Raw genomic sequence first — 15,520 nt, forward strand, 5'->3', positions numbered from 1 at the left:
TGGCTTGGGTGGCTGTGGGGGTAGGTAAAGACTGGCTTATGGTGGTCATGGCCACCCCTTTGGCTCCGCCCCTGCACACTGTGGCAAAAAAACATCTTTGTTGTTAAGGGGGTTGTAACACACACTTTTTAAACTGATTTACTTTATCCTTGTGCAAGACAGTTAAATATAGTCAACAATTGTTGATTAAATAAATAATATAGCCAACGTCATTCTCCAGGAGCCATCTGAAATTTTTCCCATGTACTTTCCAAACTGAAGTACGTACTCTCCCAACACTTCCTGTCTGTCAGACACATTTTCCCCTCTCAAGAAGACAATAGAGTGAGCATTCTCCTTGACCTTGTCTTCCTTTAGAGGAGCAGATCGGTCTTGAAGACAGGGGTTATCTTTCATCCTCTTTGCTTCATCTGAAGGATCCTGCCACAGAAACTCACTTACTTCAAGTGAGTTTCTCCTGAAACTTACTTGAATTTTCCGAGGGCAGATCAGCTTCCTTTTTATTCTAAACAGTGAGGAAAGACCAAAAATGGTTATGTATATATAATTATTTTTTAAACTATATAAATAGTCTGCTAAAGTAGCATTAATACACTGCACACACTTATAAGCCCGCTGTAAAGACTAGACAGGGAATACAGTTTATAATCCTCAAAGAATAAACAGCACTTTCAGAGATTTCTACAAAGCTTTATACTCACCACAGATAGACCCATCAGATAATGACATTGATCAATTTTTGGATAAAGTAACACTTCCTAAATTATCAGATAATCAAGCAAAGGCCCTGGATGTACCACTGACTTCAGTCAAAATCCAAGTAGCTCTCACAAGCATTGTCAATAAAAAGGCTCCAGGCCCATATGGATTCCCAACATGGAATATTTTGGCTCCAATATTCCAAAGAATGTTTCAGGAAACCAAAGAAAATGGCATACTTCTGCCAAATATAAATTCTGCCAACATCATTCTCCTGTTAAAAGCAGCAAAAGACCCAGTACTTCCTGCCAGCTATCGTCCCATTTCCCTTATTAACATTGATCTCAAAATAATCTGTAAAGCCATCGCAAAAAGACTAGAAAAGGTAACTCTTCTCATAATACATCCTGACCAAACTGGTTTCATATAAAGGAGGCATTCATCCACAAATTCACGCAGATTACTTAATTTAATAGACACAGTAAAAATATTGAGACCAATATATTATCTCTAGATGCAGAAAAAGCATTTGATAGAGTTAACTGGAAATTCTTGTTTGCAGCCTTGACTAAATTTGGTTTTGGAAACTCTGTCATAAACTGGTTAAAAATATTATACAGTTCCGCACCGGCATGTATCAGGACAAATAACCAAACATCTTCAGAGGGTCACCAGGCAGGAATGCCCAATTTCTCCCTCATTATTTGTTATTTTTATTCAGTCACTAGCGACAACAATCAGACAAACAAACAGATATCAAATGCTTAAAATCCATGAATATTGAACATAAAATCAGTCTTTATGCAGATGATGTATTACCTTTTCTCCAGCATTCGCAAACCTGTCTCTCAGGTAATTGGATTGACAAATTATTTCTCAAGCATTGAGATTGTTCTATAAATTGGTTAAAATTGAAAGTTCTTCAAATTAATTGTTCTTTCCACAATTCCCTTAATACACAACTATAATCAGGGAATATTACATATTTGGGTATTATTGTTTCTCCTAGATTGACAGATTTAACAAAACTAAACCACAACCCGCTTTTAAAAAAAGTGGAAGATGATCTCGCTAGATGTAAATCTCTACCTACATCACTCATGGGCTGGGTTGCTTCAATAAAAATGATGGTTTTGCTAAAAATCAATTACTTATTCTCAATGATCCCAAATAAACCATCATTTGACTTGTTTAGATCTCTGGACTCCTCCATCACTAAATTTCTTTGGAAAGATAAACCCCTGCGGATTAGCTTGAAAACACTACAAAAGACAAAAGATAAAGGAGGACTAGATCTGCCTAACTTCATCATTATTTCTTAGCAAACAGGTTACAATACATCTCAAAATGGTTTAAACACAGTCCTCTAGATGAGCACTGGCTAGGCGTAGAACAGACATTATGCAATAATATTAAGATTTCAGATCTACTAATAGGGCTAGAGGGTGGCATGAGGAGGCTGTAGTGTGTCGGGTGGGGGGGTTGTGTCCTCTTCTTGGATATGGGGTCGCCGGCATTTGGATTGGGTGAGCGGCGGTGGTAGAGCTGAGCTGGACAATGTTTTTACCTGAGCTACTGTTGCAGTGGCAGTGATATGGTGTGTCTGTGTGGTTGCAGAGGCGTGATGGGGACTGCAGCCCAGTGTGCTTGCTGCTGGCCGAGGATCTCTTACCAGGTGAGTTTGTCCCATCTTGGTGAGGGGTCGGGGGTTCCGTTGTGGGCTCGGTGCTCAATGGTGTCTGCCCTGTTGCCCTTGTGGACAGGGGCTGGGGTAGCATGCGCGGAGCCCTTTTCTTGCCATCGTGGCGTGCTGTGTGGTGGGGGCAGGACGCGGCGGGGGTGCTTGGAGCGGGGCTGTGTGTTGAGGTTGCGTTGTGTGGTGTCACTTCGTCGGTGTGTACCCATGTGCTGTGGGGAGGGGGATTAATCGCGTTTGGGTCCAGGGGCATGTGTTCGATATCTGTGTCCTGGTTGGGGGTGGCCCTGTGGGGAAATTCATGTTGGCGTTCATTGGGGGTGGGGGGCTCATGGGGTTAGGATCGGAATTCATTGGGGGGTTGGGACTATTTTATTCTGTGGCGGCTCTGGTTGGCGGGCTAGTTTGGACCATGTAGACCCCTCTTTTGTACATGGCCCCTCTCCGGATGAGGATGGGGGTCGTTGGGGACTGGGGTTGCTCAGGTTCAGGCATGAGCCCGGGCTAGCCTGGACCAGGTTCAGATACTGGGGCGGTCTGCCTGTCTCCACCCCCGGAGGGAAGGGGGCCATCTCCTGGGTCTAGGGGCTGGTTGTCCCTATGAGGTATCAGCCTTACGGAGCACTGTTCAATCCATCATCCGCAAATCTTTGGAAATCTTTTTGTAGCCTTTTCCTGCTTTAAACTTCTCCACAACTTCATCCTTACCTGTCTGATGTGTTCCTTGGACGTCATGATGCTGTTTGCGCCCCAATATTCTCTTAACCAGCCTCTGAGGCCGTCACAGAGCAGCTGTAATTGTATTGAGATTAGTTTACAAACAGGTGGACTCTATTTAGTCATTAACAATCATTAAGTAACTTTTGAAGGCAATTGGTTGCACTCAGAGTAAAGGGGGCTGAACACTTTTGCACACCACACTGTAAAAAAAGTTTTAAATCATGTATAATTTTGTTCCACTTAACAATTCTATACCGCGTTGTGTTGGTCTTTCAGACAAAATAAAATTTCAATCAAATATATTTATGTTTCTGGTTGTAACAATATGAGGAAAAGTTCAAGGGGTATAAATACTTCTACAAGCCACTGTATCTGTCCTTCCTTTTCTCCTGCCCGATAACTACAAGCAAGTAAAAGTAAAGGCAAACAAAATTATTTGTGCTTTTATAGAGGATGTGCAAACAACGCTCAGATAAACCGCAGAAGAGAAACTTGCTCCTGGATAGTTTTAGAAACACCATCATTCAACTGTCCAGCTTTTTTTTCACCCATCAGGAGAAACTGTCAACTGTGCATGACCTGCTTCAAGACACCGTTGGGTGGGATCCCTTATCTAAACGATGAATTCTACCTTTACTTTTCCAAACCCAGCTTCATCTCAGATACAAGTGGTGATCCGAGGCTGGATGAGAGCCACTGTTGTTGACCTCATTCCTACACCTCACCTGAAGCTTTCAAACGGCTTTTCTGTGTTTCCCAATGGTATGGCAGAGCAGCTATAGTGCCTTGCAAAAGCATTCAACCCCCTAGGCAATTTTCATTTTTTGTTACCTCACAACCTCAAATTAAAATGGATTGTTTGAGAGTTTGCACCAATTCATTTACAGAACGTGCATACATCTTTTAACATGTATTTTTTTATTGGGAGGTAAACAGGTAAAGATAACAAAAAATCTCAGCATGCAAAACTGTTCACTCCTAATGTCAGTCCTAATCCATCTTTTGCGACTGTTGAAGCTGCAAGGGATACGTCTATGATCATGCAATATTTTGCCACTGGACTTTGTGCCCATTTCTGAAGGTAAAACTGCTCTAGCTCCTTCACGTTGGATGATTTTTACTTGTAAACAGCGATCTTCAATCCAACCACAGATTCTCAAGTGATGTTTGGACTTTGACTAGGTTATTCCAAGACATTTAAATGTTTTCTCTTAAATCACTTGAGCAGGGCAGCACCACATGGGTAAAATGCAAGACCATATTCTGAGGCTTCAGCCCTCAACACAGCCGTCACTGGTTCGGCTCCCGTTCCAGGTGACCTTTGCTGTATGTCTTCTCCCTCTCTCCACCCCTTTCCGGACAGCTATTAACCAAAAAGGAGCTGTGAGTGCACCTGCAGCTGCTGCTTAGTTTTTTTTTGTTTGTTTGTTTTTTGTTCCAGTGTAAGACTTAGATCTACAAAAAGTAACCCACAGACATGATCACTTTTTGGCAGGTGAAATACCCCCAAATTGTACTTTTGGGGATCTTTTTTAGTGTGGGAGGGTCTGTGCTCAGCAAGATGTCTTAAATATGATCCCCTAAATGAAATAAAGCACTTTTAGACAGAAATATTATTCCATGGGTCATAGATTAAGCTGTAATCAGTTTTTGGCAGTTGAAATACCCCCAAATTGTACTTTTGGGGATCTTTTTTAGTGTGAGAGGGTCTGTGCTCAGCAAGATGTCTTAAATATGACCCCCCTAAATAAAATAAAGCACTTTTAGACAGAAATTACATTCCATGGGTCATAGACTAAACTGTAATCAGTTTTCGGCAGGTGAAATACCCCCAAATTGTACTTTTGGGGATCTTTTTTAGTGTGGGAGTGTCTGTGCTCAGCAAGATGTCTTAAATATGATCCCCCTCAATGAAATGCAGCAATTTTAGACAGAAATAGTGTCTCATGAGTAAGAAAACAATACATGATCAGTGTGGGAATGATTGTTGCAGGATCAGTAAAGTATATTCCCTTTGAATGAAATAAAGTTATTTTAGGCAGAAATTGCATTTTATGGGTCAGGAAACAAGCCTTAATCACTTTTTGGCAGGTGAAATACCTAGATATTGTCCATGCTGGACTTTTGTTTAGTGTGGGATAGATTGTGTTCAGCAAAATCGATAAAAATAATCCCTCTGAATGGAATAAGGTTATTTTAGGCAGAAATAACATTTCAAGGGTCAGAAAACAAGCCTTGATCAATTTTTGGCAAAGAAAATAGTGCAATATTTTTTCATTTTTGTATTTTATTTAGTGTGGAATGGGCAATTTTCAGTAAGATCAGTAAAATATAATTTCTCAGACTGAAGCAGAGCACGTTTAGGCTGAAATTACATTTCAATAGTCAGAAAAAAGGCCATAATAAATTTTTGGCAGAGGAAAAACACCTAGATTTCTGGCTATTTTGGCAATTTTGCACAGAGTGCATTCTCAGAGGTCTGTGAAATTCAGCTCATCAGTAAAACAGAGTCATTTAAGTTAGAAATTACATTTCATTGGTCAAGACATATTGGTCATTTTTTAGCAAAGAAAAACATCGATTTTTTGCCATTTGGGACTTAATTCATGCCTTCACTGAGATCTGTAAAATGTAGTTCCTTTGAGTGAAATACAGCTTATAATTTCGAAATTTTGCAACGTTTTCATTGGGCACTACCTGTTCTATTTTTTTTTTTTCAAAATAAATGAATAATAACCACCTTGAAAAAAAATATGCGTCAAAAAACATTTTTATTTTATTTTATTTGGTCATTTATTAAGTTACATCCATCACAGTACAGTTGCGTGACAGAGTGGTTCTAAATCCAAGCAAAGTTAGTGCAGATAAATGATCAAAAGTTTATTCTTACTGCTATAGTTTAAAATGTAAATTTGCAGATATTTATGACAAACGACGAAAGCGTGAAACCGAAACTTTCACAGTGAGAACGTCGCAAGTTTTATAAGAAGAAAAGGATAAACGAGACACGCCTTTGCTGTAACATTGACCATACAGATATAACTGTTTTATTTGTCTCTCTTTTGTTGACTTAAAAAGCTAAACCACCAAGAAAGAACTCTCAAAACCAGACACTCAGCTGACAGGCTGGGCGCGCTCCTGCAGCAAGCTCCTCCCCCTCTCGCTCCTTCGCGGGGACGCGCCCGATCTTACCCGATCAGTTTTTGGCAGACCATCACTTTACGGCACAACGCCGGCCCTCGCGGAGTGGGTAACCCCCTAACACCGCCAACGGAGCGCCTCAACCCGCTACGTATTTTAAAGTTTAAATTAAGCCAGTTTGATAGAAAAATGCATATAATTTTTTTTTTCTTGAAATCGAACAAATTTATTTTAGGTTTTACCACTTAACCAGCAACCAGATGGGGGCATCAATGACTCTTTGATATTTCTTTCTCTGTTAGTACGGAAGAAACGATAGCTGTTTGTCACATCTCTGCCTTTGCTTTGTCATCTTACACCTCCTCCTCTTTCTTTGCCATCTCTCTTAGGCGAGGGACGCCACACCCTGTGAGCCAATCGGAGCTCAGCTCCACCTCCTCCCTCACATCATCTGAATCTCTAAGGTAACAGAGACCCCCCGCCCCCCCCTTCTCACTCAGTCTGTATTTCCATACTAAAAGGTGCTGTATCATCATCAACCCACCCATCTCACCATCCCATGCTAAGCTGCTGCCTGGTTAGCATTAGCCCTCTTTCTATTATCATAATCTTGCTTTCTCTGCAGTGGGATTGTCACATCATCAAAGGCACCTCTCTGTTTGGTGCTTCTTCAATCCTTTAGCAGAACACAAAGTGGAAAAAAAGAGGGAGGACGATGGAATGAATGAGAAGAAGAGGAGCAATGTGGTACGTACTTCTGAACCTGTTCTTTTCTGCTCGGTGTCCCCTCCCCATGTCTGAAATATATGCCTGCTTGTGTCTGTAATGCTATTTTATTTAGCTGTATGATGCTAACGCTCAATGGAAAATGGATTGAAAAAAGGAAATCAAGAAAGAAAGCAACACAGGGAGGTGACTCCCAATTACTCTATACGCTTTTGTTAAGGAGGCCTGCTATGCAGAAGCCTCCTCTGCCTGCAGCATACTGAGTGAGGCCAACACCTTCCATGTTATTTTTCTGTCCTTATCTAAACTAATCTGTATGATTACAAATTCTGCTGTTAAATAGGACAGAAAAAATTTAAAAAAATGATATAATACGCTGCTTGTCAATCAGCATGCCATTATATGAAAGTACAGTGTAAGATGCATCAACCAGGAACATTAGGGAAGTCTAGCTTCCTTACATGGTCATAAAAGGAGTCCCACAATATTTACATTTCACTCCCTTTTCCTTTAGCATGAATTGTATTCTCTTCATTTTAGCAAATTAAAAAACTTCTCTGACCCAATGAGTATGTGATGGTGGTGATGACGATTTCCACTTTGACAGAATTAGATGATGCAGTACTTTAACACTGAGTGAATCCATGTTTAGCACCAATAGAATAATCATGCACTTTCATAAGCACCTTACCTTACCCCACATATCATTTGTGATGTGTTCACCAAGTCCTCTTCCGACCGCACCCTGAGAGAAGTCAAAGGAGTCTGATCATACACTTTAAACTTAGGGCTGCTTTAAGAAAGGGTGGGGTGGGTGGTGGGGGGTTGTCTGGGGGGGGAATCAGGGACACTGGTTGATAGTATTTGCCTCCATTGTCAGCCTAATTGGGACCATAGGGCATAAATCAGGGTAAAACAAGGGTTGTATTGTATTAAGATTAGCCACCAAGTAGTAGAACCTGAAGTTAGGGAGAGCGATACCTCCAAGAGCCCTGATCCTCAATAGTTTTTTCAAGAGAGCCACATTTGCAAATCAGAGTCAAAGAAAGAGCTGCAATATACCAAGTCACTCAAACAAATTAAGGAAAAAATTAAAAAAAATCAATTTACACAGCCATCACATTATTTATTTAAACAACTGGTATTGTCATTGCTCGGCAGATCAAATATTTCACTTTCAAGTCTGACACGACTGCCAGGGCAGAGTTGTATGATGCTGCATGTAATTGAGGATACAGCCACTCAGAATGGATTTTCAATTCATGTTACATAATCTGGAGTCAAACTTTCCTATGGCAAAAGTGCTGCTAAAGAGATGCATCACTTGTGGTTCTTGCTTTGAGTTTTTAGAAAGTATATGAGTTCTCTGTCAGCCAGCCATGGGGCAGTTATTTTGTTTTGGAATGCTCTGATTGCCTTCAGCATGTTGTTTGAAAGCTTGTCTGTCCCTTAGAGTTAAACGTTAAGAGTGTTCAGGTGACAGGTAATGTCTGTAGGTATGGCCAGCGGCATTATTCAATGTGGGTCCTTCAACTCTGGTTGGTATTTCTCCTGTCTTTCCAAACAATGCAAATTTCAGTAAGGAAGTTCAGAAACTGCTCCAGCACCTCTCCATGGGACAGCCATCTTACTGCACTGAATATCACTAGATCACTGTACTTTGTAGTCTTTAATTAACTGTCTGAACTGCTGGTGGTTTAGTGCTCTGGAAACTATATAATTTACTGCCTGCACAACACTTTTCATCACATCCTGGAATTTGTTATTTCTGAGCTTTGATACAAGTTGATCCATCTATCAACTGTTGATGGATAATCATGAAAATAAAGAAACCCATTAAGTGAAAAAGTCTATCTGTCATATAATGCTGAGTTCTTGTCGGACCAACGTCCAGATGAATGCTCGGGAGCAGCATGGTGAGTTGAAGAGTTTTTCTTTTAATAATAAGAAATAATAATAAGAAACAATAAACAAGAACGACTTACATGGGTAAGCCAGATAGTAAAATGGAACATGGAACTAATGACCCTTAGCAGAGGCAGGAACACTGAGGAGCTCCGAAACCACAGGGAAACCCAAGAAGGGGTGCAGGAAAAGGAGGCTGGGACAACGTGATGGATGACTGGTCTGGGGAAGTTGAGGCATCTGACTGACCTTTAGCGTAGGCAGGAGCTGAAGCGTCTGGCTGACCTTAAGCAGAGACAGGAGCTGATGCTGAGGCATCGAGCTGACACTCAGTGAAAGCAGGCGCTGAGGCGCCCGGCTGACCCTCAGTGGAAACAGAAATGAGTGACGTAATCTAAAACAAAAAGATTCAGAGAAAAATTACGTTGTGTGATTTTAAAGTAATTAATTTGCATTTTATTGCATGACATAAGTATTTGATCACCTAACAACCAGTAAGAATTCCAGAACTCACAGGCCTGTTTTTCTTTAAGAAGCCCTCCTGTTCTCAACTCATTACCTGTATTAATTGCACCTGTATGAACTTGTTATCTGTATAAAAGACACCTGTCCACACACTCAATCAAACAAACTCCAACCTCTCCACAATGGCCAAGAACAGAGCTGTGTAAGGGGATCAGGGATAAAATAGTAGACCAGCACAAGGATAGGATGGGCTACAGGAAAATAGCCAAGCAGCTTGGTGAGAAGGCAACAACTGTTGGTGCAATTATAAGAAAATTTAATGAATGCAAGGTGACGGTCAATCTCCCTTGGTCTGGGGCTCCATGCAAGATCTCACTTCGTGGGGCATCAATGATCCCGAGGAAGGTGAGGGATCACCCTGGAACTACATGGCAGGACTTAGTCAATGACCTGAAGAGAGCTGGGACCACAGTCTCAAAGAAGACCATTAGTAACACACTACGCTGCTAAAAATCCTGGAGGCCACGCAGCGTCCCCCTGCTCAAGCCAGTGCATGTCCAGGCCCGGACAAGTTTGCCAATGATCATCTGGATGATCCATGACAGGAACAGGAAAAGGTCGTGATCTGATGAGACAAAAACAGAGCTTTTTGTTCTAAACGCCACTCACCTTGTTTGGAGGAAGAGGAAGGATGAGTACAACCCCAAGAACACCATCCCTACTGTGCAGCAGGTGGAAACATCATTCTTTGGGGAAGTTTTCAGCAAAGGGGACATAACTGTATTAAGAGGAGGATGAATGGGGCCATGTATCGGGAGATCTTAGCCGATAACCTCCTTCTCTTAGTAAGGACATTGAAGATGGGTTGTGGCTGGGTCTTACAGCATGACAATGACCCAAAGCACACAGCCAGTGCAACCGAGCATTTCAAGATCCTGGAGTGAACAGCCAGTCTCCAGACCTGAACCCAATCAAAAATCTTTGGAGGGTGCTGAAAGCCTCCAAAGATTTGCTTAGCGACAGCCCTGAAACCTGAAAGATCTGGAGAAGATCTGTATGGAGGAGTGGTCCAAAGTCCCTGCTGCAGTGTGTGCAAACCTCGTCAACAACTACTGGAAACATCTGATATCTGTAATTGCAAACAAAGGTTTCTGTACCAAATATTAAGTTTTGTTTTCTGATGTATCAAATACTTATGTAATGCAATAAAATGCTAATTAATTATTTACAAATCACACAATGTGATTTTCTGGACATTCATTTTGGATTCCGTCACTCACAGTTGAAGAGTACATATGATAGAAATTTAAGACTTGCTACTACATGCTTTGCAAGTGGGAAAACATACAATTCTGGCACGTCTGCTCTACCCTGTCTCCCTGGCGGCAATCAGCAGATTAGATGCACCTGGTGGCTGCTGCAGTGTAGTGCAATCTGTGGAATGCCAAGCAGCTGTGTCTTCCCTGATTTATACTGACTCTGACAAGCAGACGGTGCCAGATTGTTGAAAGCCATTCCTGTGAGTAGATATCCAGCGTTCCTTCCTGTCTGATCATTGTTCTTGACCTTGCCTTGCTTTTGGATTTATGCCTCTGCCTGCTCCCTGTCGGACTATTTGGATTTTGGTTGTCGACCTTGTTTCCTGCATCTAGTTTATGCCTCTGCCTGCCCCTTGCCTGACGCCTCTTTTTCCGATCGTTGACCCTGTTTCTGTCCTTGGATTATTGAGCCAGCCTAGCCCTCGGATTATTCAGCCTGGAGTCACTTCTTACCTGTGCTGTGGAGATCACCGCCTGCCGCCCACTGAGGTTTCCCCTCTGGGTTTCAAGTTCCAATCAAGACAAAAGCAGGTTAGTGGCTTTTCTGATCCCTGCAAAATCTGGAGAGACTACAAGTCACTAATCCCTCTTTCTGCCTCAGTGATTCCTGGAAGCTGTGAGGAGTGTTACCTGTGTGACGTTTTCCTGTGGCTGAATAAATCTTTTAAACTTTCAGTACTGTGTCTGGCTGAATCTTGGGTCCACCTTTTTCTGATTCATAGCAGAAAAATCTGGCCAAAAATGGACCCATCGCCAGCACAACAGTGGCGTACCCACGTTGATGAGACCCTTTCCTGGTTGGGTTCCGGCATGGAGGAAATAATTTCCACATTACGTTCTGGCAATCTTGTCTCTGAGCCGCCACCGTCACAAAGAAACCACGCCCAAGTAACACGGACAACAGCAGAGGTAAGGGAGCCTCTCTCTGCCTGAGATGTTCAGGGGAGACTCAGACCAATGTCGAGCTTTTCTAACTCAGTGTGAAATTCATTTTGAGCTTCAGCCATCATCCTTTCCCACTGAACGTTCCAAGGTGGCGTTTGTTATATCTCTGCTGGCAGGAAAGGCAAGACAGTGGGGAACTGCTGAATGGCATAACAGGTCTGCATCTTGTGATCTTTATGAAACTTTTTCCAAGGAACTCATTCGAGTTTTTGACCCGGTCATTCCAAGTCGTGAGGCCGCAAGAGGATTATTGTCCCTCAAACAGGGTGATCAGCCTGTCTCGACCTATATAACTGACTTTCATTTGTTGGCTGCAGAGAGCCGTTGGAATGAGGCAGCACAAATGGATGCATTCATGAAAGGATTAAACGAAGACATCAAGGATGAGCTAGCGACCCGTGAGTATCCTTCTTCCCTGAAACAACTCGAGGATTTGGCTGCTCGCATTGATATTCGGCTGGCAGAGAGAAGGAAGGAGAAGCGCCATGAGAAGGGTCGCTCATCATTAACTCAGGTTTCTGCACACCGGTATGAGAGAAGGAGTCTGTCACCTCTCACTGAGGAAAATGATAATTGTGAGCCCATAAAATTGGGCAGAACCAAGATTACCCCTGAGGAGAAAGATCGTCGGAGAAGATTCAAGCTCTGTTTTTATTGTGGAGAGAAGGGACATTTGGCACTCAGGTGTCCACTAAAAGGACAGGCTCAGCAGAGGAAGGGAGGTCTCTACTGAGCCGAAGTCAACTATCTGCCTCCTCCTCCTTGTTTCCTGCCCATTTTCAAACCTCTTCTTTTTCTCTCCAGGGGTCCGTGTTTATTGATTCAGGAGCAGATACTGAATTCATGGACGAAACATTTGCAAATAAGAACGGCATAAAACTTATTCCGTCAGCTGACACAAGAAACGTGCTTGCTTTGGATGGTCACAGCATGAACAATTCACATCTCAGGACGGAGGAGATTACCTTAACAGTTGGAGGTAATCATCTTGAAAAAGTAACTTTCATGATCATTAATTCACCTGAATTTCCTGTAGTCCTAGGGGCCTCCTGGTTGCAGAAACACAACCCTCACATCGACTGGAAGAAAAAAGAAGTTTTGGGTTGGTCTGAGTCATGTTCCGCTGACTGTCTTTTCTCTGCTGCTACGGAGGTCAGTGTGGAGAATGAGGTTGAGTAGACCTATCCGGATTTATCCAAGGTACCGCAAGAATACCATAATTTAAAGGAGGTTTTTAATAAAATCAAGGCCACAGCTCTGCCACCCCATAGACCTTATGATTGTGCTATTGATTTGCTTCCCGGCACATCACCCCTAAAGGCAGAACCTATTCATTGTCTGGTCCAGAGCACAGGGCCATGAAGAGTTATGTTGATGAGGCATTAAAGGCAGGGCACATTCAACCCTCTTCCTCTCCTGCAGGTGCTGGTTTCTTTTTTGTTGGGAAGAAGGATGGTTCATTGAGACCATGCATTGATTATAGAGGCCTTAATGAGATAACAGTTAAAAATAGATATCCCTTACCACTCATGAACACAGCTTTTGATCAGATCCAGGGAGCCAAGATATTTTCTAAGCTGGATCTAAGGAATGCATATCATCTGGTCTGAATCAGAGAAGGAGATGAGTGGAAAACGGCTTTCAACACGCCTACGGGCCATTATGAATACAAGGTCATGCCATTTGGACTTACTAATGCTCCTGCAGTTTTTCAGTCATTGGTCAATGACGTTCTAAGAGACATGGTGGGTCAATTCGTATTTGTTTATCTTGATGACATACTGATTTATTCTCAAGATCTGGAAACCCACAGAAAACATGTCTGAGCTGTTCTCCTGCGTCTTCTCCAAAACCAGTTGTTTGTCAAGGCAGAAAAATGTGAGTTCCACATAACTACCACTTCCTTTTTGGGCTTCATTATTTCCCCAGATCAAGTGCTTGTCAACCCCTCCAAGGTTAAGGTTGTATTGGAATGGCCTGTTCCAACTGATCGCAAGCAGCTTCAAAGATTTCTGGGCTTGGCAAACTTCTATAGGAGGTTTATTAGAAATTACAGCCTGGTTGCTACTCCCCTAAATGCTCTTACCTCTTCCAAGGTGAAATTTGTGTGGAATAAGGATGCAGAGAAGGCCTTCAATAGGTTAAAGGAACTCTTCACGTCACCTCCAGTGTTACGGTCTCCTGACCCAGAGAGACAGTTTATCGTGAAGGTGGATGCCTCAAGCACTGGGGTCGGAGCTGTATTAAGCCAAAGGGTGAGGATGATCGTGTTCACCCATGTGCCTTCTTTTCAAGGACTCTGTCACTGGCTGAGCGGAATTACAACGTGGGAGACAGAGAGTTATTGGCTGTCAAGTTGGCGATAACAGAGTGGTGACATTGGCTGGAGGGGACTAAGGAGCCGTTTATGGTGTGGACTGACCATAAGAACTTGGAGTACCTGAAATCAGCAAAACGGCTAACCCCAGACAGGCTAGGTGGGCTTTGTTTTTTGGTCGTTTTAATTTCTCCCTATCTTACAGGCCAGGGAGTAAAAATGGCAAACCTGACGCCCTATCCCAGATTCAAGAGCCTGAAGAATCTCAGTCTGCGGGTGAAGAGGAGTTTATCCTTCCTGAAACCGTCAGGTTGTCTGTATCCCGAGTGGAGGTGGAAAGGGAGGTCCAGGAAGCCATTGGAGATCTGCCTATCCCACCATCATGTCCACCTGACCGCTGTTTTGTCCCTGAATGCCTTGTGCCTAAGTTACTGGAGTCTTGCCATTGCTCTCGTTTAGTTTATCATCCAGGAATCAGCAGAACCATTCAGACAGTTCGAACTCAGTTTTGGTGGCCATCGCTGGTCAAGGATGTCAAATACTTTGTTGCTGAATGCACTCAATGTTGTCGAGCCAAGCCTTCTCGTCGCCCCCCTGCGGGGTTGTTGCACCCTTTGCCAATTCCTCCTCGCCCATGGTCACATATTGCGATGGATTTTGTGACAGGTCTACCGGTTTCTAATGGTCACTCTGTACTACTAACCATAATTGACAGATTTTCAAAAATGGTTCATTTGGTGCCCTTGGAGAAGCTTCCATCTGCTAAGGAGATGGGTGAGATATTGACCCGAGAAGCTTTCAGGCTCCATGGAATTCCAAATGACATTGTTTCCGATAGAGAACCCCAATTTGTGTCACGTTTCTGGAAGGAGTTGTTGGGAATTTCTGTTAGTCTTTCCTCAGGGTTTCATCCTCAGTCTGATGGCCAAACCGAGAGAGCCAACCAAGAAGCTGAAACCAAACTACGTTTATTATGTGAGTCTGACCCGACCAAGTGGTCACAAAATTTGCCCTGGGTTGAATACGCCATGAACTCTATGCAATCAAGTGCCACTGGTTTGTCTTCTTTTCATGTTGTGTCTGGTTTCCAGCCACCCATGTTTTCAGTTCAGGAGAGAGAAGCTAATGTTCCGTCCGCCCAAGCGGCTGCCCTAAGGTGCCAAAGAATATAGAGAAAGGCCACGAGGTCGATGATCAGAATGTCACTGGTTCAGTCAAGAACGGCCAACCGGAGACGGATCCCTGCCCCTAAGTACCAGGTGGGGCAGAAAGTTCGGCTCTCTGCCAAGGACCTCCCATTAAGGGTAGAATCCCGTAAATTGGCAACCCGATTTGTTGGACCTTTCCCAATCTCCAAGATCATCAACCCTGTCGCTGTACGACTGAGATTACCCAACTCCATGAGGATTCACCCCACGTTCCACATTTCTCAGGTCAAGCCCTTCGTAGAGCCCCGACTTGTTGAAGTTGAAGAGTACATATGATAGAAATTTAAGACTTGCTACTACATGCTTATCAAGTGGGAAAACATACAAAATCGACAGTGTATCAAAGTGTTATGATTCTGGCACGTCTGCTCTACCCTGT

At 43.0% G+C, this 15,520-nt stretch overlaps 1 protein-coding gene across 3 annotated transcripts in view; it reads left to right on the plus strand.

Moving 5' to 3' along the window:
• Positions 1-6,353: 6,353 nt before the first annotated feature.
• Positions 6,354-15,520, plus strand: part of akap6 (A kinase (PRKA) anchor protein 6) — a 490,689-nt gene continuing 481,522 nt past the window's right edge. For 2 of the 3 annotated variants that reach the window (XM_047392958.1, XM_047392960.1), the window contains exons 1-3: positions 6,354-6,553; positions 6,646-6,720; positions 6,882-7,003. In XM_047392958.1, the coding sequence (XP_047248914.1) occupies positions 6,981-7,003 (23 nt within the window). In that variant the 5' untranslated portion in view covers positions 6,354-6,553; positions 6,646-6,720; positions 6,882-6,980. Of the gene's footprint in view, positions 6,554-6,645; positions 6,721-6,776; positions 7,004-15,520 lie in introns of those variants that run through there. The other variant, XM_047392959.1, reaches the window with a different exon arrangement.

The sequence above is a fragment of the Girardinichthys multiradiatus genome, chromosome 19, assembly GCF_021462225.1.
Source record: "Girardinichthys multiradiatus isolate DD_20200921_A chromosome 19, DD_fGirMul_XY1, whole genome shotgun sequence".
Classification (NCBI taxonomy): domain Eukaryota; kingdom Metazoa; phylum Chordata; class Actinopteri; order Cyprinodontiformes; family Goodeidae; genus Girardinichthys; species Girardinichthys multiradiatus.